Genomic DNA, 26484 nt, shown 5'->3' on the forward strand with positions numbered 1-26484 from the left:
TTTCTGTTGCGCCCGTGTGACGCGACTTTTTTTAACTGAACAAATAATGGAGAAATGGCGATGCCAGACAAAAGGCAAGTCTGGTATATTTCTTACGCGGCGCGACTTGCAAATAAAGTCCCTCTTGTGTTTGAGCCTCTGGCTCGGCACAAAATGTGAAGCCGCTGTGTTAATTAGCATTGAGGGAGCGCAGAGATCAGAGGTCACCGCAAGAAGAATTTACCAAAGTTGTGCTTGTTAACCTGGCGGGGCTTCGTTCTGGATTCACACACACACACACACACACTGGCGCTGAAGTCTGAAGAGGACAGTTGAAGCCTGAAGAGATCTTAACTTCATTTAACTGAGTGAGCACCGATCGTTCATCTCATTGAAGGTAAGACCTGCGTATTTATTCATATTCTTAATGAATTTAGGGTTTTTGAGGACAAACTTTGCATCTTTGTAATGTGTTTTCTGCAGATTCAAGATTTTGAATAGTAGATTGATTCTTTTTCTTTAAAAAAAATAGCAAATAAAAGCAAAGTTAAGCCTAGTCAAAGTGCGCTTTTTGACACGTCCCTGCAGATGCTGTTCTGCACTTCGGTCTTCCTGTTGGTTTTAATACAAAGTTCACCAGCTGAAGCAGGGAAATGTCCTAAAGAGTGCAGCTGTGACGGCGCAAAGCTCTCAGTTGCCTGCGTCGGCAAGAACCTGACAGTGATCCCGCCGGCCATCGACGAGGTGAAGCGTCGAGCATTCGACACTCCTTTTTTTTTCCTACTTGAGTCACTTTTCCAATATCTTTTTTTTTTTCATCATCTTAAATTCTCAGTTTCCTCATTGTGGTCGCTAAGAGTCACAAACAAGACCATAATTGTGTTTTATTACCGGCACCATTTTCCACAATGAGAAGAAATAAATAACAAAAGCAGTCAACAACACTTTAGTTTTTATAATTAAAGAAAGTAATTTACTAAATACAGTATTTTTATATTTAAACAAAGGACATCAATCCTGTCCAAATTCTATCTAATTTCCAGTCATTACATTCATTCAGAGCACTTTTTTTTTTATTCAATTTTATATATTCCTTGGTATCTGCGTATGTCGTCTCACAGTCTTCAGTACTTTGTGGGTTTTCAATATTTCAAGTAAAATGAAGCAACCAATAGACTAATACATTCTAATAAATTCTCCCCAGCTCTTACACTGATTTCCCATAAAACATATGAATCACAAATCTTGTCTCACACCCAAGAAATGTTCTTTTGAGTCTTTATCTAAATAAATTGGATGGTTTAGGCTTCATATGACTGCTTGCAATCATTCGTAGGGAGAGCACGATAAAAGATGCACACCTTCAGCAGAGGGAGCAAAACGCTCCAGATATTTTTAAATCATTCCGCTGACTCTGCAGATTACGTTGAAAATGGACCTGAGGAATAACAACCTGCAGCTGCTCTCCAGGGGGGCGTTTGTGCACACGCCGTACCTCACCCACCTCAACCTGCAGCGCTGCAACATCATCAAGGTGCATGAAGGCGCTTTCCGCACCCTTGGTCGCGTCGTCTCGCTGAACCTGGCTCACAACAAAATCGACATCTTGTACCAGGTAAGGTCGGAGGAGGCAAACATGCACCGAGTCTTGAAATGAGTTGTAGTTTTTTCCGGATTCTCTTAATCTCCGTCTCTCCTCTCCAACTTCTACCCCCCCCTGCAGGAGTCCTTCGACGGCCTCTCGTCCTTGAAGGAGCTGAACCTGGAGCATAATCGTATCGAGGAGATCCAGCCTGGCGCCTTCATGCAGCTCGGCTCTCTCCACACGCTGACACTCGCCCACAACCAGCTGGTGTACATCCCCAACATGGCCTTCCAGGTACTTGGATTTATTGGCGATAGGAAGCGAGCAACGCACGTTTGTGCGATCAACAAATAAGGCTTCTGTTTTGAGAATAACCCTCGGCTCTCCAGGGTCTTCAGAGCATCAAGTGGCTTCGCCTCAGCCACAACTCCCTGAACAACCTGGCGCCGGAAGCGTTCGTGGGACTCTTCACCCTCAGTCGGATCGGTCTGGATCACAACGAGCTGCAGTTCTTCCCCACGCATGCGATGACGAGGTGGGGGATCTCGGTCCGAGACAATATTAACCGTAGCGTTTGCTCGATGTTCATTTCGTTCTCTCCACCTGGCGAAGACTCCGTGAAGTCACGCGCCTGGACGTGAGCCACAACCCCATGATCTACCTCGGCGAGGAATCTGTGTCCATGGCCAAGCTCACACACCTCCGCCTGAACCACATGTCCCTCCAGGACCTGTCGGACCGGGCCTTGTCCGGAGCCCCGCTCCTCTCCCACCTGGACCTCGGCCACAATCAGCTCCGCTACCTGGAGCCGCTTTCAGGCCCCAGAGGGCTGAGCAGCCTCAACCTGACCGGTACGACCGTGTGGCGGCGACATACAAGGACATCACCGGACGAGGAAAAGGATCAATATGATCTGAGTGTACATTTGTCGTGTATTTGTTGATCGACCGTAGCGTTTCTCGCAGGGAATCCCCTTTACTGTAACTGCTACCTGCGGGCCCTGAAGGAGTGGGCGAGATCCGGTGGGGTGAAGCTGGCGGGGGCCTGCGCCGGACCTCCCCACCTCTCAGACGAGCCCCTGCGAGCCGTGGCTCCTCTGGACCTGCGGTGCCGCAGCAGGACGGAGACGCTGGAGGAGGAGGAGGAGGAGGACGGTGGTAACGAGGGCATCAAAAGCTCCCCGTCCACACCCACGACCACGGCCAAGCCCAAGCAGAGAGTCAAGTGTCCAGTGAACTGTGAATGTGACGTGAGTGTTCCAACGCTTCCAACATTCAGTGGCTTTATTTCAGGATAAACCACAAAGTGAGGTCATTTGACAGTTTCTCTTCATGTGACATACAGCTCATCTCTCTCCCTCGTGATGTTTTCTGCAACTTTAATTGCAGATTTAATTGAGTTAAGCACCAGATAGTAAATAAAGTAAGACACAGAGCATGAGTTATTTTCTTACAAGTTTTAAAAAGCCATGTAACCGTCGCCCAACGACTTTTGAAGTTGGGAATGTGACACACTTTTGCTTTATGCTTTTGGAACTTTGTGATACATTTTAAAACCTCTATATCTAAAAAGATATAGCACGGAGAATGTTGCAAATCTATTCCTCAGTGTAAGATTTATGCTTTTTTTTTTTTTTTTATCAGATTAACAACAAAATGAATTCAATTAAATGGCCGGTAACATGTCAAACTTGTGTTTACAGTTGTTCCGCTACTGTGTATAAATTGCCAGAAGCTGTTTTGTAAACAAGCCACTTCGTTCCGATCCCCAGAGCGAAGCCGAGCACGCCACGTGCGAGGGTCGGGGGCACACCAGAATCCCCCGAGGTTTCCCCGCCAAGACCCAGCTGCTCGACCTCCGGAGCAATCACTTCCACCACCTCCCAGCCAACAGCTTCCCGGGAGCCGGCCGGGCGGTTTCTCTTCATCTCGAGTTCTGTAAAATCCGCGAAATTGAAGGCGGCGCCTTCCAGGGCATGAAAGACCTCTTATATCTGTACCTCTCCGACAACGACCTGACATCTTTGGAGCGCAGATCCTTCGCCGGAGTCCCCAAACTCACCTACCTCCACCTGGAGGGCAATCGACTGGCTCAGTTCCCTGGATCAGGTCCATCTCCGGTCACGGTAGAGACTCTTTTGTCTGTAAACACAGGAAGTAAAACCTGGATTGTCTTCTCTCTCTCTCTCTTGCAGCTCTTTCACTCCTGCCAAGTCTGTTTGTGTTACATCTGGAGCGGAACGTCATCTCCAAGCTCGAGCCCGCCGGGCTGCCGTCGTCCGGGACGCCGAAACTCAAGGAACTGTACTTGAGCAACAACACTATAGCTGTAATCGACACGGCGGCGCTGGACTCCGCCCTCCTGGGGACTCTTCACCTGGACTCAAATCAGCTGACGGAGGTTCCGACCCACGCTCTGTCTGGCACTCCGAACCTGGAGGAGCTCAACCTTTCTCAGAACTTGATATCGTGGGTAGGACCCAAAGCCTTTCAGCCCATTTCCCAAAGTCTGAAGAGGCTTTACATGGATCGCATGGGGATGGAGAAGGTACTCATGATTTTTTTTCAGCTGAGATTTCAATCTGCACAGTTCCGCTTGTTTTAGGAAAAAGATTCTCACAATGTTCACAATACATAGTTGTTTTTTTTACAAAGCTGGTTTTGAACAACAAATTTGAAAGACTTTCTTATTTAATCATTTATTTGTGCCATGAGACGTGTAAAGAAATATCGACGCTTCACGGCTGATTGCATGACATTAGTCTCTCTAAACATTCCTGAAAATATTCAAACGTTATTATTATTCCTTGGATGTGTTAAATTCTCTCAAAAGCAGAGGCCGTGATGGGACGTCCACCATGTTTCAATGTGGATCAGCTCCCTTAAACTTCACGGAATATTTTAGCTGGACCTCAAACAGACTGGGTGCAATTTATTGGCTATCCAGTTTCATAATGATCAAATTGGTCAAAATTAACTGTATTTTTGCCCTGGTCCTTTGGGTAATTACCCTCGGTCTTGCTGAGTCATAAATCATAAATCATTTTCTGTTTTCTTTAGATGTCCAGAGACGCCCTGCTGGGTCTGGGCGCAGGACTGCGAGCGCTGACTGTGAGAGGGAACCAGCTGAAGGAGCTTCCTGACCTGAGTCCACTCACCGGCCTGGAGGTGGTGGATCTGCAGGACAACCCGCTGCAGTGCGACTGTCTCCTGATGCCTCTACGCAGGTAAGTTAACAGTAAAATTGAACCTGAACTAAACCATGTGTCGTATTGATGATAATCTAGTCTATTGGTTTGTTGCTTAGATGGATGGAGAATGTGGGTTTGGAGGTGATTGCAACCTGCGGTCACCCTCCCGAGCTCCGCGGTAAGAAGGTCAAGGATTTCCACATCTTCACGTCCTGCCCGGAAGAAGTCTCTCGTCCAGAGGAGGAAGTTGTTGTGACGTCAAGGCCTTTTAAAAAAACTCCCAAAGTGACGAAACCCAAACCCAAGTCACTGAAGTCTCTCAAAGTGAAACCTCGGCCCGAAAAAAACAAATTTAAAGTGAATAAACCAGCCAAGAAACGGCCGGTGACACCAAAATGGTCCAAGAACAAGAACACACAATAATAATTAAATGTAAAATATGTCACTGCTTCAAACATGTTTTTAAGTAAAGTGCTTCATTCCAAATCTCTGTTCTTTTTTTTTTCTTTTCTCTTGCCATTCTGGTCAGATAGGACCTGATTTGCACTTTTACCAAAATCAAATCATAGAAGATTGAAAAAAACAAAAAAAAAACCTTCAGTTTCATTTTCAACGTTTGGAGAGTCGGTCCCAAACAACATGAACACATGTCATGTGCTCCTGCTAGTGGTGTTATGAGCTTTGGGGCCCGTTAATACCAAGCATTGTTTCAACAATACCCTCAAACTATGTATTGTTATGACCAGCGTGTATCCATGGCAACCCATCCAATAGATTCTTATCCACTATGTCCACTTAATTAGACATCATGCATTGCTGGCCATAGTTTAACCAAAAGACATGCGATTACAATGACTTGGTTCTTGAAAATTGATCATCTGCAGTAAGTTTTTTTGAAGGGGGCTTTAGTAGTAAATGTATTCATGTTTTAGAATGTAACTTGAAATTCTTGTAAAAATAATGAAACCATTGTATGAGCAAAATATTAAATGTATTTATTCATGTATGGAATGGATATAGATAGGGACAGATGATTTAGTATTGGAAATACTATTTGGTTTATGCACATTATATATTCTGACCTTATACTGTTCTGGTCACTGGAAGCTTCCCTTTATGAACAGTATGATCTGCGTCGTGATCTCAGCGGTTCCATGGTGTAATGGTTAGCACTCTGGACTCTGAATCCAGCGATCCGAGTTCAAATCTCGGTGGAACCTGAGCGACTACCTTTTTTCACGCTGACTTCAACTTTCATTTTAACTTAATACAATAAATAAATAAGAATTAAAAAATATATCCCAACTAATTCATGCGACACCATACAAACTTATTTTTTCTTAATTCAAACAAACTGTTCCGTCTCTGTCGCCTTCCTCCGAACAATGACGTCACCGCATTTCTTCCGGGTGAAAGTTCCTCCCAGACTCGTTCACGATGGCTGCAGCGATGGATGTTGATACACCGAGCGGTACCAACAGTGGAGCCAGCAAGAAGAGGTTTGAGGTCAAGAAGGTACGGTTGGGCAGAGAAAACCAGTGTCTAAGCTGTCAAGAGAAGTTAGAAATCTGTCAAATGACCGCAAACAAAACGTCTATCCAGTTAGCTTTTAGCTCTGAGCGTGCTAACGTTAGCGCTAAGCGGCTTTTAGCTCGCAACTGCCGGGGCGTGAATTAGCAATTCTGTTTTAGCGGATAAAGTCGCCGATCTGTTTTGATATTACAAACTACACCAAGTATTTTGATCATTTAACTACAATCCATCAAATGGTAAACTTTGGCACGTCTAAAACACAGCCGTTAATACCATTTAGCTCGGTTAGCAGAGTTAGCTGAGCTACAATTGACATGAAATCTTCTATTAATTTCTTAATTCTCTTATCAGCTTCATTCCTCAACCCCCTTTAACGGCTTTAAAGTTATGTACTTTCTATTTTTGTAGTCTATACGGACAATTATTCGTGTCGCCTTCCCTTTATGTTGGCAAGTTGTCATGTTTATTTGATATCCTTTGCATTCATCTTTAGCAAATGAAATGATATTAACTTGAGAGGTTCCGGTTAAAAAAGCCCGTTTTTATAATGTTTTACTGGTCTAACTTTTTGTTTATGTATATGATGTGTATTTGTTAGTGTTTTTCTGTTCTTGTATTCATCCCTATTCTGTCACTTTTTTTTTTAGATATCACCTCAATTTAAAGTTTTAGATTGATCCTTTTTATGTCTGCAAAATAAAAAAAAGCAAGAGAGTGGGTGGAAGACTTTATAATTATGGTTTATGACTAAATCTTCAAATATTTCCCTTGTTTTTTTTGTTTTTTTAATTTGATTTATTCAAATTGAATAAATCACCAAATTCATCACCATCAAGATATTTAAAACTATATAAAGTAATCAATACATCCAGCGTATTTCAGTCAACATGTCAGACCAGAAGGAAAATGAGACAAAAAAAATTCTCCTTCAACTCATTCGCCCATGAACCTCTTACAGATACTTTAAAACTTTAGAAAAGCTCTGACTTCTTCTTGTCGGCACATTGAGGTCGTTACAATCCGTCATTCTGTCCTCCTGCAACAAATTAAGACAATTTGACATCTTCCAGGGTTTCTAACCTTGGGCTTTCTGTCAGCTGGGATAGGCTCCAGTCATGCTTAACGCAAAGATACAGTTAACGTGCAGCGTTTTAAATCTGTTGACTTGTCCTACAACACAAATGTTTCTTTTGGGGAAATATGTTTTGGATTGTGTCTTTTCCAGTGGAACGCGGTCGCGCTGTGGGCCTGGGACATTGTCGTGGATAACTGTGCCATCTGTAGGAACCACATCATGGATCTTTGTGAGTTCACTCCATTTGACTTGTTTTAATAATCTGCCGTGTTTTTTTTTTTTCCTTTTTCTTATTGATCACAATAATATTCTTGTTCCTCCCATCAGGCATAGAGTGCCAGGCCAATCAAGCTTCCGCCACCTCTGAAGAATGCACCGTGGCCTGGGGGGTGTGCAATGTGAGTTTGACCAGGGTTCTTTCGTTTTTAATCTTTTCTTCTTTTTTTTTAATGGCTTGTTTTTGCTATATCGCGTACGTTGGTAGATCTTCCTCACCGGCCCGTCTGCTCATCTTTCACAGCACGCTTTCCATTTCCACTGTATCTCTCGCTGGCTCAAAACCAGACAGGTGTGTCCCCTGGACAACAGGGAGTGGGAGTTTCAGAAGTGAGTATATTGCATATTTGTGACGGCTAATAAATGGTACGGTTGTATTGACGATTATGCGCTTGTGAATGATGATGATGATGCTGGGACCACTTTCTCCAGGACCACTACTCCGGTCAGAGAGCAAATATGGACACCGGGTGTTGACTTTATCCCTTTTAATAGAATCAGCTGGCAGTACAGAACGTGGATTCCCGATGAATGATGAATAAGAGAATGGATAACGAATGACCGATGAATGAATGAGGAATGAACGATGAATGAATGAACGATGAATGGTTTTCTGTAACACATAAAGAACGTACAAATCAATAACCGGTGGTAATAATGCTCCATAAACTGAATTAAATCCCTTATAGTGTCGCACCCATGCAGAGTTAGCCGATTAGCATTCGCTTCGTTCACATCCGAGCTAAATGACACAGAACTGTTACCAAACACACATCTACCGACCTATACACTGGAAAAAAACTCCGTTCACCGGAACGTAACACGAGGACCCCATCACCTGACTAGCCTGTCCAAAATAATGCCTGACGAAAAACCCCTATTCTAACACAACACACAATACACTTCACAGGGAATTTGTAACATGTTGATTTATCAAATTATGGCTGGAAGTGAAATGTTCTAACGTTTTGCTATAATTTGTTTAATGTAGGAAATTTCCAAATATATTGGATGACGTTTGATTGTTTTAGTGTATTGGGTCTGTGTGTGGCTGAAGCTTTTGAGAAGTTGTGAATATTTCCCTCCTGACAGCCGACCATCTGTTTTTTTTTCCCCCCAGATATGGCCACTAGCTGCGTCCCTGTCCTCCTCCTCCTCTGCTTCATTACTCCCCCAGCTCTTGTAGTACTGGTTGTTGTTTCATGCTCATGTCTTTCTTTTGTTAATATATCGGGGCATAAATAAACTGAAAAGTTGTCACAAAACGGCCTGTTTTCCTCAGATCTGCTCCTTCTGGTTCTGAACGGCGACGCAGCTTCAAGTTTCTTTTATGGTTAAAGCCACATTTTGTATTTTTTTTTTTAGTGATCAAAGAGCGACGCTGAGCAGCAGACATTAGCCGAGTCAGATCAGTGCAAGCTGAGCGGTAATCCTGTCTGAAAGGCAGATGTTCAGGCTGGATTAAGTAGCCTGGCGACCAAATCTGCCTCCGACACTGATTCTTAAAACCCCACCTGAAGAGAACTGCACGGATATTTAGCTAATCTGTAAAAACAGCTGAAGCTTAAAAAAACGCTTATTTAAGCTGAGAATTTATGATCGAGGACCTTTCTATTGTTTTCACATAATACAACCTGAATACTGATGCATTTAACTAATATAAATGTATGGAGCGTAAGAATAACTTCCCAGTTAAATAAGAAATCCGATTTCTTACTGCTTCTTCCTGTAATTCCTTTGAAGCGTTCAGATTGTGCATAAAACAAGCTAATGTGGATTTAAAACGTTTTTTATTCATAATGCATTGGTTTAGCTCAGGGATGTCTAATTTGATCATGGGCAAAATATTTAATGTGAATTGTAGGAAGTAATTGAATTAAACACCTATATAAATGGCTGCACATTGAATAAAAAAAAGCACATTTGAAAATTTCCACTTGGGGAGTTATTTGGTTTATTGTGGCAAAGCTTTTAATGTACTTTATAACATTGGAAAACCTTGATAAGTTCTTTTATATGGCCCCACATCTGTAAGAGGCTGCCTCTCATTTGTGCTCAGATTTAATTAAAAAGATTAAATGATTTGGCAAACTTTAACGCCACCAAACAACTCATCCCACAAATGCTTAATATTTTACCACCGTTTACAAGAACGGAAACAAGCCAATTTCTTCCAAATGAGATTAAACCAAACAAACTTTCTTATAACGCAGGGAAATGCTTTAATACATGTATGCAGCTGTGTCATTAACAGTTGATTTTGACAATTGTACACTGAATTTAATGATTTTGTTAAATTTCAATTGACATAAAAATGAATAATGCATTTAAGTTTTCCTTCCAGGAAAAAATAGGACTTTAATTTGTTGAAGCAAAGCCACATCGTTTTCTTCAGTCTCTGCAGGTTCATTGGGACAAAATATGCTTTAATGTGAGAAAATTATACTTAAATCCTCTAATATTTTCTGATTGTTCCAAGTTAAATCCTTTGCGATCTCAGGCTAAACTTTAAAAGCAAATAAAATCAACAATCAAATTTGCAGCAAGAAAGGTTTTTTGTTTGTTTTTTTTATTAATCATTTTTTTCTGTCAGGGTCACACGTTCTTATCAGAAGATCATTTTTGCATCTTTAACAACGCTTCGCTGAAAATTGTGTGTGTGAGGGAGCTAGTCACAGAAAAGAAACAAAGGGGAGAGAGAAAAAAAAAAATAACAGTAGCTTAACCATCATCGCATTATCGAGTGTTTGTAGAAACGTAGCATCTTAAAGCAGGTTCAGACGTGTGGAGTCGCCGGCTTCGCTCTACGTCCCGACTTTCCGCCGAAACGCCGCCAAGTGTTAAAAAAAAAAAACCCAGGCCGATTGAGAACGTTAGAAAAGAAGCCCGACTCGCTCTACAACACCCCAGTTCCCCCGCCACCGCCCGCTCGCCGCTCTGTTAGAAGTACGACACAGTGAGGAATTTTTTTTTTTTTTTTTTGTTGAAAAGCCACGCGCGCTCTCCACGGCGTTCTCTCCACGGCCACGCCGTCGTCGTCCTCCTCCTCCTCGTGGTCGTCTACGGCTGCGGCGGGGCTCCGAACTTGGAGCTCAGCTTGGTGACCAGGGCCATGATTTTGGGGTTGTTCTGGTACTTGGCGATGTTCGACGGGTTCTGCGCCACATCCTGGAAGGCGGTCATCACCTCCGGGTCCTGCAGAGGAGAGCAAGAGGAGGGAGAGAGAAAGAAAAACAAAGAAGTCAGTTTCACTTCCTGTGTTCATTTCCCGACACTTTAGAAACAGACCAACGACTTCTCTTCTCCGTGGGCGTACAGCTCGCCGTCTCTAATGAAGACGGTGCTCTCACTTCCTCAAGATAACCCGACGCGGCAGAAGCACACGTCCACAAATCCACAGCCATTAAAACCTAATTGAATCCTCCCAGGAGGGTTATTCATCTCCTTTACTTCGACTCGTCTTAATGTTCACGCCGCTGCGTCACGGCGAGGCTCGGCCCGAGTCGCTCTGCAGCTGAAGTTCCAGAGCGACGGAAATGAGGAAGTCTGGACTCGTGCTGAAGGGAAACTGCAGAAAACATCCATTCCTTGAATGGTATTGTACATTTTAGTCCAGGAGCCACGAATTCCCTCTCTTTATGTTGTGGAGCAGCATATACGTGACATAAAGGTCGATATGTTTGTAAAACCCAAACAATCACGACTGAAAACTACTACAATCTCAACATAAACTCAATTTTGACGAGATATTCTGGTGCAAAATACAATGAAATGTCTAAAAACTTTATTTTCCTGTTAAATATCTCCAGTGCCTTTGTTTTTTTTTAATCCATCCCTGCTGCTGTAAAATATTTGTGCACATATTTTATTTTGCACACTTAATTCTACATCCACACTTCCGTCATAGGTTTAGTGTTAAAATGTTTTCCATTGTACTTATACTGTATATTTTGCTTCCTTGTTGCTGCTCCAACAAAATACAATCCAATCTATAATCAGAATTGTTTTTATAAACTCACCGTAGCATCGTGGTTTTGAATCATGAGGTAGCAAGACAATATCTCAGCTCGAGGATCAGTATTCCGACTGCCACTTAAAAAAAAAAAGCTTGTTTGTTTGTTTACAATTCACTTGTTGGTCCCAATTGGAGCCACCATATTACGCTCAATCACACCAATTTTTTTTTCTCTCCCCCTCCTCCAATCCCGACGAGCCAACATCAGGATAACTCCACTAAATCCTGCATGAGTGCTGCACTGCCAAGAGCCTCGCACACACATGTGGAATTAAACCAAGCCCCCTCCATTTTTTTTTCTCCCCTCCCTCGATCATCCGTTAGAAAACCTCTGCCGCTGCCTTAAATCAGAGCAACAATCCTGAGATGTGAGTGTGTAGGAGAGAGGAGAGGAGGCGTGCCGGGCGGCGGCGGCGGCTTCACCTTCATGGCGTTGAGCAGCTCGGGGTCCTTCAGGAGGTCGCCCAGTCCCGGCATGCCGGGAGGATTCCCACCGGGGAACCCGGCAGCGCCTGCAGGACAACGGTAACGCGCATCATTAGTGGAGCGGCACTGATGCTTCAATTCGGAAAGCATGTTGCCGTTAACATGAATAATTTAATTCAAGTCTTCTCTCCCTGCATCCGCGAAACCGCCTTCCTGCTGTCTTCACTTCTACAAACATCGCGAAACGACACGTTAGCTTGTATCCACCCAGCTGGTGTGTGTGATGAAATGAATGTAAATAAATCAATAAAACCTAGAACATTTCAGATTAAACTTTGTGAGCCTTCAGCTTGCTGCCAGCTAGTTTCTCCTCCATTTTGCATTTTTCCAGTTTTCCTGCAATTTCCACACATCCGATGTACTTTTTGTTCAATCGGCTTTGACTGGCAACTGTTTTTTTCTTTTTGCAAGAACCGTTAGTATTCTCTGTGCTTCTTAAAGCGGCAGGCACACGGAATGAGATCGACACAATAAAAGAAAGACAAAATAAACAATGAAATGAGGACAGATCTACTCAGCGGAGCAGCAATACATCCCGTTTTTAAAGTGAACGACTTCGACCGAGAACTAAAATGCATTTCTAAAGTCAAATAATCGCCTGTTTTCCTCATTGAATTAAAAAAAAAGACAGGGTTAGGGTTAGCAGTGCTCTCCTACCTGGGAAGAATCCTCCTCCAAACTGTCGGGACTCTTCTTCCTGTCGGTGAGACAAAAGAGAAAAAAAGAGCCAGCGTCAATATTTAGAAACTAGAAAAAACGTCCCGACAGTTTCAAATCTCCCAGGTGAACTCGCCCTCTGAGCGCGCGCATGCTCCTCTCGGGCTTTCTTTATCCTCTCCTGCTTCTCCTGGAGATCCTTCTCTTCCTTCTTGCGCTCGTATTTGCGCCGATGCTCCATGATTTTGCTGGCCTGGAGGGGAACGAAGGACGACGAATGAGAGTGATGTACCACCAACTGCAGATTAAAAAAAAAAAACACCTCCCGTTTTGAGAATCGTACCTTTGGCTGCACCTCCTTCAGCAAGGCGCTGGCGTCCTCGTCGTAGTCCAGCTTGCAGGCCGTGGCCAGATCCTTGGCCGCCTCCTCCCAGTGACCCAGCAGCCTGCAGCACGACACACAAACCGTCGGACCGCCGAGAGAAAAGGAAAAAAAGAAAAAAAAAACCCCCGCGTGAGTTTAAAAACTATTCCCATCTGGATAATATGAACTTGTTGATGCCACCCTGCTGCGATCGCCGCCCGACAGCAATACTTTAAAAAATACATTTTTAACCTGCAGGTCTGAGCTGACAAACGTTACTCATTAATGAAGAAAATCAAAAAGGTCACGTCATCGTTTCGACTGGGACATGAAAAGATCGGCGATTCAAGGATTTCACAGCTTTGACGAAAGGCGATTGCTTCACTGACTCATGTTGAAGGACTCCAGCTTCACCACGCTGCTGCAGACACTCGCTATACGACTGGATTAAAAAAAAAAACAGCTGCAAAGAGGATTAGGACTTGTACAAACTGAGCATTCTGCGTTACCTCAAACATGTCAATATGATACTTTGACCTTCTGGATGCATTTGGTTCATGTTATCCAGACTCTCTCTGCCCGATACGGTTTAATTACGTCACTTTTTGTGGTGTAAATATAGTTTGGTGGAGCAGCGTGCTGGACCAGTAAATGGAGATCAGAATAAATACAAATACTAAATGGGCAGCTCGTTACGAGAGAGGAAAAACAGAGAAGACACGAAGGAATATAAACCCGACGGGACTGAGATCCGATTCCCAAATTATTTCCGGCTGTATTTAACCTGCCGTCACTCCGATAAACCAAACATTGGCAGCACGGAGCTCCCAAACCTGCCGAGCCGGTTTTTATTTGCACGCTGACACAGTTCGGTAGGAGCCAGCTAACTTCCATTATGCCACCGACCTGTGAGCTTTGCCCCTCCACTTGTAGGGCTGCGCCGAGTCTGGGTTGATGCTGATGGCTTTGTCGCAGTCTCTTATGGCCGCGTTGGGCTTCTGCATGCGGATGTAGACACTGGCGCAAAGAGAAAAGAACGGTCAGGCTCGGCGCCGCCCAGCGAGGAGGCCCGGCCGGCGGCCGCCGACTCTCACCTCGCCCTCTTGGCGTACATGATGGCCACGCAGGGGTTCAGCTTGATGGCTTCGGTGAACAGATCCAGAGCCTTCTGCAGGTCTCCTGCGGGACGGACGGAAGAGATGCACGTTAAAATTTTAAGATATAGTATATTAAAAAACATTAGAAATACTATTTCGAATAAAGAATAAAAGTCGTCCCACAGCTATTCAAAATTGTTTTAAATTAAGAGAAAACAACTAGAACTTAAGAGGACTGTGGTGGCGCGAGAACCAACGTTGAATACAGATGTGTTTCTTTTCTGGGAGCAGGTTTATGGAATGGTCTCAGTGACAACTTAAAACTGTGCAAATCACTGTTCTGCTTCAAAAAAACAGTAAAAAGAAAAATAATTAATGTTTACAATGAACAATAATTTCTGTTACTTCTGTTTTGTTTGGTTGGGTTTTTCCTCATGTATTACTTCTGTTATGTTCCACATTCATTTTTTCTCCCGTATTACCACTGCTATGTTTATTATTATTTTCTTCTTTTCTTCTCCAGTTGCGTTTAAAAAAAAATCTGAATATATTTTTTGTATCACTGGTGTCTTGGGTAGCCGCACGGGTTTTTAAGGGATAGGCTAAAATAAGCCTTGGCTTCAGCCTGTACCCATTTCGGTTGCAAGTATATTGTGGTGCACTTATACTTATACTGAAACTGTAACCGAAATAAACCATCCATCCATCCATCCATCCATCCATCCATCCATCCATTCATTCAATTCCCGACAGGAGCGCCGCCCAGAGTCCACCCGACTCACCTTCTCCCAGAGCGTTGATGGCCTCCACCTTCTTGTTGCTGGCCTCGTCCATCATGTCCTCTGTGACCTGACCGGCGGCACGTTAATAAAAAAAAAACAAAAAAAAACACACAAGTCGTCTGAAAGGTCGTCATTTCACCCACTTTTCATTCATTTTACAGCCAAAGTTGTTTTCCCAAGCGAGAGACAAAGATCTGACTGAACAGAGTTTGTGTTTACAGGAGTTTTCATGTCTAAAATTTAAAAGAAATAAAACAAAAAAAAAAAAGGGCTTACATATGAAGTTTCACCGTTTTATACTCATTGTAATTTATGGGGGGGAAAAAGTCACTTTTTTCATTGGACTCTCACTTTCGGAGCCACGTCTACAGCCGACGTCCTGCTGAAGCCAATGTAGTCAACACGTTGTTGTAAAGCCCTAAATGTTATAGAAAAGCCAAACACGTCACCTCGACGTTGTCCAGGTCGCTGAAATCATCCGGATCGATCTCGTCGGGCTGGATCACTCCCTCGTCGTCAATTTCTAACAAACGGAAAGAAAAAAAAAAAAACCCCAAACATTTCCAATATGTTGCAAATAAAATTGCCCAACCGAATTATTTAAGAAAAACACATTTCAATTCATCTTATAAACACACAACATCTTCATCCAAGCATTAACATCCCGGACTTCAAAGCGGGGCTGTTAAAAAGTACATTTCCTTTACCCAAGTCACTCTCCTCGCTCTCCGACGGCGCCGGGGGCTCGGGAGCCGAGGCTGCTGTCGGCGGGGGGCCACAGGGGCAGCCGCCCTAAAGAGTCAGAGGAAATGGTTGATTTTAGACACGCACAAGTTTTTCCTCACATGATCAAGATGGAATTAAAAACACTGAAATCGTTCACCTGGCATGAGCCCTCGGCTTTCGGTGGAGGAGGGATCACTGCGTCCATGCTACAGTACAGAACGACACAGAGCAAGTTAATGGGCACAATGACAACACTTTAAAAGAGGTGATTTAATTAAGTAAAGTGAACATTTAAAAGAAAAAAATTATTTATTGACAGTGTAAATATTGGCAACATCTTATAGGGGAAAGCCTCCATCCCTTATGGCTTCTGGCACCTGGTTGGAGCCGCGGCTGCTCCTGCAGGTCGTCTCCCTTCTTAAACAAACCTGAATGTCGTAATCATGTGATCAACAAGCTCCAAAGAAAGCTCATTGCAATCAACTATGTTACAGAGGTCATATTAGGTCAAATTAAGTTTTATTTGTTTCCAACAGTAATAGGCCTGGGAATGCGGGAACTCCGTCATCTCTCTCCCTGGCTTGTTTCATTTTTAAAATTTTTTTACAAAGTGTGTGCTCAGAAATCAAACCCTATGTAGTGTCATCAGGGGGTTTAGCCAATCCCAATCAAGGTAGAGCCTCCCTTTGACTTGACCAGCTCTGCTCTGGCACATGGCACCACAAGAGGAAGTACTTCCGCCTAGTTCCAAGACGGACATGTGTGGGCGGAGCCAGTCCAGCTCACACAGACGCAGCAGATTCTGAACGCAGCTGCTATGATCCAATATTTGAAGTGGATGAAAAAGCAAGGAAAAGCTGGATTTGGGGAAATTAACTTTGAACGCGGCCCATGTGAGAGTGTTGGAAAGCTGGATAATACGACTGCTTTAAGCCACACAGCACAGGAGTTCTCCCAGATCAAACGTCCGTTCACGACTTGTATTGTCAAAGAATCTGCGATAATCTCCTATACTCCAGCTTCCTCGCTGTACTTTCCTCTCAGACCACAGTACAAGCAGACCCATTCATTTGTGAGCCACGGATGCTTCTGCTTGTCAAAGAGAAGCTGAGTCACTGCAGCCTGCAAATAGATTCAAGAAAATAACAGCATGACACCCAACACACAGGGTTTTCACCCTAAAGGTGGGCGGGGACAAAGCACGTGCTTGTTGACTTCACCGACACGTCCTTGTGACTCTATGGAACTATATAGGAAGCTTCTCTGTTTAAACATCTCGGACTGGGTTCAAGGAGCCTCCAGCTTCCCCTCCTCCTCCTCCTCCTCCTCCTCCTCTCAGATGCACCCACCCCAGCAGCCAGGTCCGGAAGAAGCCCATCTCCGGGAGGTGCAGCACGCCGGGGTTGGACTCGCACATCTGCACGAAGCCCTTGAGCTCAGTCAGTTTCCGCGGATCCATGCTGCTGTGTCACGTCCAGCACACGGAGGAGCGCTGCGGGGAAACAACAACAACAACAACAAAACAATCAAACACACCGGGACAAAAACAAACCGGGCAGCTGAGAGTGGTTAACTGAGGCCACACGACGCTTTTGTTTACGGCGATCCGCGGCTAAACCCCCACCCCCTGAAGCTAACCTGGCTCACAAAGCAAAACACAGCAAACTAACTACCCGTGCACGGATGGTGTGAACACATAATGATCAAAAATAATCAAAAAAGGTCGTGTGTACGGAAGTTTCTGGAAGGATTAATCGCTCCGTGACGCGGTGACAGTTTGACGCATGATATCGCGTCGGGCTCACTGCAAAAACACGGGCCGTGATTAATTAACAGAATAATCACATTAAAAGCGGTGCAAAGCGGTACGTCGTGAATGCATCGAAACACACCCGATTTTAGGATTTACCGTGTAGGTAAGTGTGGGGAGAAGCCACAGAAGTGAGGTTGCGGCGGAGTTTATTCCCCTCGACGCTGTTTTAACTGAAAGTCGCGTCGCACTGGTGTTTTCATTCAGGCAGCTTGTCGGACAGACCCTTTGACGAGGGACCACTTTGCCCTAATGTTGGTTTGTCAGGCACAAATCGTGGGCGATGAGGGATAAATGTGCCCTCGGCCATGTCTGCCAGACACAAACACCTATTTTTGTAAAATATCTTTACATTCTCTCCATTATCAAGCGATAACCTGATAATAATCAATATTTTTTTTAAACAATACAATCTAGATTTAGTTAGAAAAGGATGTATGTACTGTCAAGCCTCATACGTATACACTACACTTCCTTATTGAATCTTCTTATTTTACTACAGTAATACTCACTGTGGGGAACATCTATTAAACAGTCGCAGAAAGCCCAATTAAGAAATTAAATTAAATGAATGAATTTACAGTATTTCTTGTCAGAGTTCATCACACAGAAAATGCAAACATCATCAATTCTTCACTTTAAATGACCGAGAAAAGCCATATACTGAAGCCTGTGGCTTATATTTATCATGCCTATCCTAGAAATTACATGGAATAACCTAGAATGTGTTGTCCAACTTACAAACAAAAACCAAAAACAACAAAGCCAACAAAAACAACAGAGATGATACCAAAAATCTATGATATTTCCTTTCTCTCATCAGTCTGAACTGTCGCCCTTAGATATTCTGTATTTTACAGATTTTTGGAAGTTATCATTTTTGCAGTCACGCGAGAAGATCGTGGGTTATTCTAGTTTCTTCTCGCAGCCCACAGATCTGTGGAGCAATGCTATAAGGAATGTATTTGATTTCATTCGATTCTATTGATTCTCATTCATGATGATGAAAATACCACCAAAAAAAAGTGCACAGAAAAATTACAAATTCTCTGAGGAGTTAAATGTAATGGAAGGGTTATAAAACTGTTTTAATGGAAAAAACTAAAATAGAATAAGCAGTTAATAAATAAATAAATAACTAAATAAATAAATGTGAAGAAGAAGAAGAAGAAGAAGACGAAGAAGAAAAGTGTGCGGAAGGAGGCGAGGTCACTTCGCTTTGCATGTGAAATTAAACTCCGGGCTTCCGTAGCTCCGCTCAGCGTGTCTGTCAAACATGGAAGCAGTGATCTAACGAGGGTGAGCAGAGGAGAGAAAGAGAGAGAGAGAGATCTGTCTTATTATAGGACTTATTCATGGTGGTGTGGAGGAGCAAACTTTGCTGTATATGTGTTTGTAACCGCGGCTGCTGTGTTTGTTTGTTTGTTTGTTTGTGTGTGAATTCAGAAGGTCGACATGTTGTGAAGTCATCTCAGTCCTTCAAACAGCAACAATGTTGCGATCTGCTGTCAGACTGCTGCTGCCCAAGACCAAGACCAGGACCAGGACCTGGACCTGGACCAGGACCGGACCTGAGAGCTGGTCTGGAGGTGAGACCTCGTCTGAACTTCCATAATAACTCCAACATGCAGGATCCGGTCCAGAAGCTGCATAGTTACAGAGGCAACAAAGTTAGGAAAATTTAGTTTCACGAAAAAAAAAAAAAAAAACTTACCGGTATGTCAAAAGGTCAAGGATATGACTGTTTAAAAATGGCGCTTCAGCAATCTGTGATAAATTCCACAAATAAATTGCTTCTAAAGTTACAAAGACCTTGAAGATTCCACCTATTTCTCAGTGCTGGGTGCCACTGAGGCCTTTTTCAATATTTTGAAGGTGAAAATGAAGATTTAATCGTTCATATTGTGTATTTATTGCTTCATCTTGCTTTTGTTTTGCTCGGTAAACACATTCACACTGTAAAGAGGCTGCATGTGGCTCGATCTCCCATTGATATAAAGTGGACACGTCTCCTTGATCACGTTGTTTTCATTAACTTGTGATTCTTTGGTGCATTTAATGAGCCGTTCTCCAGACTGCATGTGCAGCCCTGCACCCTTTGCATGTCTCCTTGCTTCCGCAGAGCCAATTGCTATGAGCAGCTCACTATCTGGCTTTGTGCTGAACGGAGTGATGAACCATCACGACATTCAGTGGAGGGAGACGAGGAAAACCTGCAGAGCTTCGGCCCTCGAGGGTCCGAGTTTGACACCCCTGCTCTAGACGACTGAAGCGTTGCCAGTTATGACATAGTGTTTATATTCATTCAAGCTTCTTTGCCATATTTACAGATGGAATCGAGAGAATAATGGATGTGATCCTGCACTTCCTGTTCATATAGAGGTTTATTTAATAAACCGATGATTGGAAGGGAGCTTTACACAATGTATTTTCACTGCTTTTACAGCACTCCTCTGTCTGCCAAAACCTTTATTCATCTGTGTCATTTTTCAGCTTTAGGACGTCTCTGCTGTCCATGCAGAAGCATTTCTGTGCAACCAGGAGGATTAAAACCAAAGAGCGTTCCCCCTCGCTACCTCGGCCAGCCGAGCCCGTTCACCCATCCGCACCTCATCAAGCACGGTGGGTGTTGTTTTTCAGAGTTGTTCAAGGGTTGCCTTGATGGACGTGACAATTCATGCTTTCTCTCTCTCTCTCTATCTTTTTTGCACAACCAGGAGAAGTGACTCCGGGCCTGAGCCAGACTGAGTACGAGCTCCGCAGGCACCGGTTGGCCTCGCTCATCGAGGCTCAGGCGGACCGGCTGGACCCTTCTGCCTCCTCCAGCACCCACGTGGTCGTCGTCTTGTCCCATCCGACTCGCTTCATGTCCAACGACATCCCTTACCCCTTCCACCAGAACCAGGTGATTGTCCGACTTTAGGATGTCAAGATAATTTAAAAAAAAAAAAAGAGAGAGAGAAAGAGAAATCTGCCAACAAGCAAATGTTTTCCAGGACTTTCTCTACCTCAGCGGCTTCCTGGAGCCGGACAGCGCCTTGGTCCTCCACGGGAAGGGTCGGCCCGACCAGGCCATCCTGTTTGTCCCCCGCCGAGACGCGGGGAGAGAGCTGTGGGACGGGCCGCGCTCGGGGAAGGACGGCGCCGTGGCCTTGACCGGCATCGAGAGAGTTCACAGCACAGAGGAACTGAGCCTCGTGCTCAAGGCCCTCCAAGGTAACGGGAGGGTGAATGTTGACGTCGGGGGGGTTGGAGATGCAGGACAAACGTCTCCGTTGGACGGTGCTTCGTTAATTGCGTCGCTGCTGGCGTCTCCTCGCCTCTCTCTCAGGCAACGCGCTGTGGTACGAGAGCTCCCAGCCGGCTCACCCCCGCCTGCACCAGACCCACATGTGTCCCGTGCTGGAGTCCGGACCGACGCCGCGCTCCGTCAGGCCCCTCATACATTCCCTCAGGGCGCTGAAGAGCCCGGCGGAGGTGGCGCTCATGCGGGAGGCGGGTCGCATCACGTCGCAGGTCCGTCACTTCTGCTGACTCCCCGTGTCGCATTTGTTTTGGGGTTTTTTTTTTCCTCCCCAAAAAGTTTTTAAAAAACTGCTTCAGCTGAAATCCTCGCGTTCCAGGCTTTCAGGAGGACGATGGCTTTGTCTCGAGGAGACGTGGACGAAGCGGTACTTTTTGCAAAGGTAAAATTTCTGCTCCCTGATCGTCTCATTTCAATTGTGTCAACTGATCCAGACGAAGCTCCAATGAGTAGAACGGAAGTGATTAAAATATTGATTATTAGTTATCGTCAGTTGTAAAACCGGTGGATTATTGGGATTAAAAGCAGTTCAACATACCCTTTTATTTTGATAATCCTCATGAGAGTAAATTCTTCATCCAGAATTGTTTTCCTTTGGATATTTTTCTGGTTTGTAGTAACATTTGGGATATTTTTTATTAAATCTGCTATTTCGGCATGTGAGATATTTTCTTCATAGGAGTGGAAAAACATGAAAAATATTTACAGTGTTCTGCCATCCAATTAAAAATACTTGAGCTCTCATGGCGACATAGTTGTGAAGAACACCTAAATCTCACACGTTCATATCGTATATAACGTTGTATTATTGGTACACCAATAGGTTTTTATGTCTTGAAACAAGTTGAAAATACATTTTTTCCCTCTATTGTACCAATAACTACATTTGGTAACATGTGTATGTCTTTGTTTTGTTCCAAGATTAGTCCAAATTCAAGAAAATTAAATCAAAATAATTGTAATTATTGAGATAGGTGATCTGTTTTGTTCCAGTTGCTGCATTTGAGTTATGAGTTTATTCAAAAAACCACATTTAGGAAGAAAAAAGGTTGTTGGCCTTTTTTTGGTGCATTTTTTTGTAAATAACACCCGTATTGTTAGATTATAGTACTCAATGATGCTTAGATAAACTTAAAAGGAACTAAAGCCCATAATTAATACATTTTCCACCACTTTTCTTGAATAATTGATATATACTGTATGTTTTTTTTAACTTATACACTTATATGACCATGTAGTGAAGTTTATGAAGGTCCATCAACAACGCTTCAGGTTTTAAAATGTTCAGTTTACACAGGTTACACATTAATACTTTGGTCGGGCTTGTTTTGATCGTGCGTTGACTTTCCAGTTTGACTTCGAGAACCGGATCCACGGGGCCAACTTCCTGGCCTACCCCCCTGTGGTCGCTGGAGGGAATCGAGCAAACACTCTGCACTACATAAATAACAACCAGATTATCAAGGTAATCCCAGCAGGGAACCCCAACACATGACGAACTGGTTAGCGCTCTGACGCGCTTCTCTTCTCTCTCAGGATGGCGAAATGGTCCTGCTCGACGGCGGCTGTGAATACTTTGGTTACGTCAGCGACATCACTCGAACGTGGCCAGTGAATGGAAAGTAAGTGTGATGGCAGCATTTCAAGTTTAAAGCGAGTATCCGGGGACAGGCATGTCCTCGCTTTGGGGAAACGGGCAGTGATGTATAGTTAATCCACGCCTGAAGAGAAGGAGAGAATACCCGATTTCACTTCCCAAAAAGAAAGTCCATCTACAAAATTCTATCCTATATATGTATATATATATATATATACATACATTTTATTTTGAAATCACACTGCTCTGTGTTCTTAAACAGAGCTGGGTTTATAGAATGTTATGTTTGACCTTTTATATACAATTACTAATGACTCCCGATGTTAATTAATCTAACAGTTTATAATATACATTTTTACTAAAAGACTTTTGCTGATTGGTAGCAGATCTTGTGGCGCACAGGTTTGATTTAGTGCAGGTTGTAAGCCAGACGACCTCCCTCACGTAATGGCGTGTAATATTTCCCTGGCGATTTCCTTTGTCCATTATCTTATAGATGATTTTTTTTTATTATCGCGAGGGCCATAAAAATGTTATCCTCTCCACCAGAAGGCCAAATTGGGATTGAGCACTTCTGCCACAAGGACACTTTGGAATTAAAGCTGCTAATTTTGTGAAAATGTTCAGTCTCGGTTTAATTTAATTCTGTAATGGCGTCCATCCATCTTCTATACCGCTTAATCCTGAGCAGGGTGGTGGGGCTCTGCAGCCAATCCCGGCTCGCTATGGGCGAGGGCGGGATGCACCCTGGACAGGTCACCGGTCCATCACAGGACAAACACAGAGACACACTCGCATTCACACAGAGGGGGCGATTTATGGTCCCCGGTCACCCCCCCCCCCCCCGTTTTTGGGGCTGCGGGAGGAAACCCAAGCCCACGCGGGGGGAAAATGTGGAAAAACTTCACACAGAAAGTCCCGGCGAGTCTGTAAAAGCGTTTGCAGTTGAAATGAGTTTTGTCAGAGAATACAGTGAATATTAAAGCTGCGAGCGGTGTCGGGCGGGTCCTCGCACGTTGGAACGTGTGACGGAAATGTTGGCTTGTGCGTCAAAAGTGTAAAAAAAAAAAAAACGTGGCGCTATGACTGTGAGTGGACGTTGGTGCAAGGATGCGATCAGGGCAGTACTGATAAAGCTCTCCTTTCTATTTCATTCAGGTTTTTTTTGTTTAAATCTATTCCGTTACACGCCATTCCGTTACGTCGCTTTTCATTGTATGTGTTTCACTAAATCTCAAGGTTGCAGGTTCGCTTCCCCTATCTGGGCTTGCGCTAAAATGTCTCGCTTATAGAAGTAGAATCCATTTGCCATTCCATCTTATAAACGCTTTAAAACCTAGTGAAACTGCAGTGTGACTGTACGTCTGAGCGCTGTTCTGCTACCAGTGACCGACTCAAACACCGGCTCAACACGTTTGCTTTCCCCGGCCACGTCAGATTCAGCGCTGCCCAGGCCGAGCTGTACGAGTCCGTCCTGGAGGTCCAGCGCTCTTGTCTGTCTCTGTGTTCCCCCGGCGTCAGCCTGGACCACATCTACAGCACCATGCTGGCTCTTCTGGGACGCCAGCTCAAGCGGCTCGGCGTCCTCAAGGCCGGTACCAGTGACGCCGACATGCTAAAGGTAGGAATAATTTTATTTATTTATTTATTTTAATTGGCGGGTAATTTCTGTGCTATGCAACACATCGTGGATTTACATCGATTTGTGTGGCAGTAGATTTTCCTTCTGTCCATTTTTCCGAGATAAACTTCAACTTTCGGTAACTTTCAGGTTACTGATGAGTAGCACACTGGCGACTCTCGTCTGTGACCGGAATGTGTCACTGCAGAGGTCTTTCATGATAGTTTTTTGAATTGTCTTCATGCCATAAATCAGACGTTATGGTTTTGCTTATGTGTGCCAAACCCTGACGGAAACAAGAAATCAATATCCAATACTTGTCGAGCCTGGATTTGACCATCTCTTGATTGAAAATCATGCAGAAGGCTTAGTTAGAGCAGAGATCAATTTCATTTATTATCCATTCAATTTGTTAATCATATTGGCGAAATATACATATATATCACACAATTAATCCCACAATTATTGTGAATTAACCACATTGTTTTTTTGAATTTTCAGAACACGAATGCATAGTGAACAGCAGTATGCATGTATATGCATGTTGTTGTAAATTAATTTCACATATATTTTGCAGCCCAAATTTAAGAAATTGCATTAAGTGTATTTATTTTCTAATTCGTTGCATTTATCCGAGCACAGAACATCTGTCGTCAGGCGATTGCTGATACCTGCGCGTTGAAATTTCCGATCCAAACTTTGCAAAGATCAGCTAAAATGATAACGTCCTCTTTGTTACCCCAAGGCTGCGAGGCGATACTGCCCCCACCACGTTGGCCATTACTTGGGCATGGACGTTCACGACACCCCGGAGCTCTCCCGCTCACAGCCGCTGCAGCAGGGGATGGCCATCACGATAGAACCAGGTAGGAATCAACTGGAATGCCGAGACACGTGTGGCTCATTTACCTGGTCTGGACCAAAAGCTCGCTCTCGGGAACATTTTGCTCCGCGCTCACATTTTGGGCTTTTTAATGGGGAACTGACGTTTGTGAACAATATTTATGCCGAGCAGAAGGACTTTTCTAAAGTCTGTCATGTTCAGTTGCAACGCTTTTGTCAAACTTTAATTGCACCGTCAGTTTGCTTACAAGCATACCGGAGACTTGATTTCAATCGGACCAAATAAAACGAGGGAACACACACTTGAACGGTCTTCCGCGATTACTTTTATGCAAGTCCTTGCTTCCATAAATCTTCCCTCTCCCGTCTCGTCGCAGGGTTATACATCTGCGAAGATAACGAAGAGGCGCCGACGCGTTTCCGCGGCCTGGGCGTCAGAATTGAGGACGATGTGGTGATCCGGAATGAGGGAGGACCTCTCATTCTCTCCTCCGATACCCCGAAGACCATTGCCGATGTGGAACAGGCCTGCGCCCAGAGATAATGCGAGGAGGGATGGGAGCGGCGCAGTGAGCCGCCACACACTCGTGTGCGCCGAGCCTTGCGGCCGTCTTCTCGGTGCCGATGTTATCAAGCCCGGGGCTTCCGGGTGCACGGAGAGTGGGAGCACACTGTGGGGTCGCTCAGTCTCCGTATGGCCTGAAGAATTACGAATGGGTTGGTGGAGCATTGTGAACTTTTGCAGGTGCTTCTTCTGTCCATATTGTTTGACAGTAGAATTTGCAGTTCTCAGTACAAGCCCACGAAGTTGCTCTAAAATGAATTGCCGAAGGCCACATGATCCCTTCTGGATCCCGCAGCTAAAACTATCCATCAACAAAGTCTTCAATCGGAAAAAAAAACCAATCAAGCAACTATCCAGTCGTCTTTCAGTTATGGTGACGGAAACCTCTTGCAAAGTTGAACTCGACGTGAATTCATCACGTTGCAGCGTTCGAGCTCACCCCCGTCGACGCCGCAGTAGAAAACGTATAACTTCACCTCACCGAGATAAGACGGCCCCCGATCATGTTCATCATATCTCAGATTATGTCCATGCTATCAGTGAGTGAAATATGTGACTGTGATTTGATGCCAAACAAATCCTCAGTTTGTTTTTTTTAACCTTTAACTTCTTATTTTCTTCCATGGCACTCAAAGATCTACTACACACAGAACTGTGAACACCAATGGCTGAACATCTTGTGCTGCTGTATTTGTGTCATTCTTGAACGAGGACTGGCCGTTCCAGAGCAGCTGCTCCCGAAAGGATGATAATGGCTACAAGTGAATTTATTTAACTGTGAGCGAGCAAATACTGAGGAAGGTTGTGAGTTTTTTGTTGGGGTTTTTTTTTTTTTTTTTTGTGCTGGACTTTTGTCTTTCCAGCTGCACAGAGATGTGTGATCCATTTAATAGTATATGATGTTAAAATGTATTAAATATTCTTTTACAGCCAATAAATGCAGTTGGTCATCTTTGAGTTGTGAGTAAATTCATTATAC

General features: G+C 44.0%; 4 protein-coding genes across 6 annotated transcripts; 3 read left to right on the plus strand and 1 right to left on the minus strand.

Annotated features, from left to right (window-relative positions):
* Positions 1-54: 54 nt before the first annotated feature.
* chadla (chondroadherin-like a) lies at positions 55-5976 on the plus strand (the record flags this gene model as incomplete). Its single annotated transcript, XM_080511876.1, has 12 exons — positions 55-78; positions 568-723; positions 1400-1594; positions 1703-1858; positions 1954-2099; positions 2177-2415; positions 2530-2813; positions 3336-3672; positions 3759-4111; positions 4624-4790; positions 4871-4979; positions 5902-5976. The coding sequence occupies 12 exons, from the start codon at positions 55-57 to the stop codon at positions 5974-5976; spliced, it is 2241 nt and encodes a 746-aa protein (XP_080368002.1).
* Positions 5977-6175: 199 nt separating this feature from the next.
* On the plus strand, positions 6176-8903 carry rbx1 (ring-box 1, E3 ubiquitin protein ligase; the record flags this gene model as incomplete). 2 transcript variants are annotated; one of them, XM_080510920.1, is made up of 5 exons in its annotated part: positions 6176-6269; positions 7513-7591; positions 7690-7760; positions 7883-7968; positions 8759-8903. In XM_080510920.1, exons 1-5 carry the CDS (start codon positions 6192-6194, stop codon positions 8769-8771), a joined length of 327 nt encoding a protein of 108 aa, XP_080367046.1. In that variant the 5' UTR covers positions 6176-6191. The 2 variants fall into 2 exon arrangements, with proteins under 2 accessions (XP_080367046.1, XP_080367047.1); XM_080510921.1 differs by lacking the exon at positions 8759-8903 and having other exon boundaries at positions 7883-7972.
* Positions 8904-10384: 1481 nt separating this feature from the next.
* Positions 10385-17797, minus strand: st13 (ST13 Hsp70 interacting protein). Of its 2 annotated transcripts, none has more exons than XM_080510918.1 (13): positions 17675-17797; positions 17115-17257; positions 15923-15971; positions 15747-15831; positions 15489-15562; positions 15040-15106; positions 14255-14339; positions 14067-14177; positions 13140-13242; positions 12933-13049; positions 12797-12836; positions 12077-12165; positions 10385-10833 (listed from the first exon to the last, which is right to left on the minus strand). In XM_080510918.1, the coding sequence occupies exons 2-13, from the start codon at positions 17222-17224 to the stop codon at positions 10699-10701; spliced, it is 1065 nt and encodes a 354-aa protein (XP_080367044.1). In that variant the 5' UTR covers positions 17225-17257; positions 17675-17797; the 3' UTR covers positions 10385-10698. The 2 variants fall into 2 exon arrangements, with proteins under 2 accessions (XP_080367044.1, XP_080367045.1); XM_080510919.1 differs by having other exon boundaries at positions 17658-17776.
* A 1049-nt stretch (positions 17798-18846) lies between these two features.
* xpnpep3 (X-prolyl aminopeptidase 3, mitochondrial) lies at positions 18847-26321 on the plus strand. The gene is made up of 12 exons (XM_080511655.1): positions 18847-18874; positions 19022-19164; positions 20069-20197; positions 20293-20480; positions 20572-20791; positions 20907-21091; positions 21199-21261; positions 22231-22344; positions 22416-22501; positions 23914-24097; positions 24843-24963; positions 25318-26321. The coding sequence occupies exons 2-12, from the start codon at positions 19068-19070 to the stop codon at positions 25482-25484; spliced, it is 1554 nt and encodes a 517-aa protein (XP_080367781.1). The 5' UTR covers positions 18847-18874; positions 19022-19067; the 3' UTR covers positions 25485-26321.
* Positions 26322-26484: the final 163 nt, after the last annotated feature.

This window comes from Blennius ocellaris, assembly GCF_963422515.1.
Source record: "Blennius ocellaris genome assembly, chromosome: 16".
NCBI lineage: Eukaryota > Metazoa > Chordata > Actinopteri > Blenniiformes > Blenniidae > Blennius > Blennius ocellaris.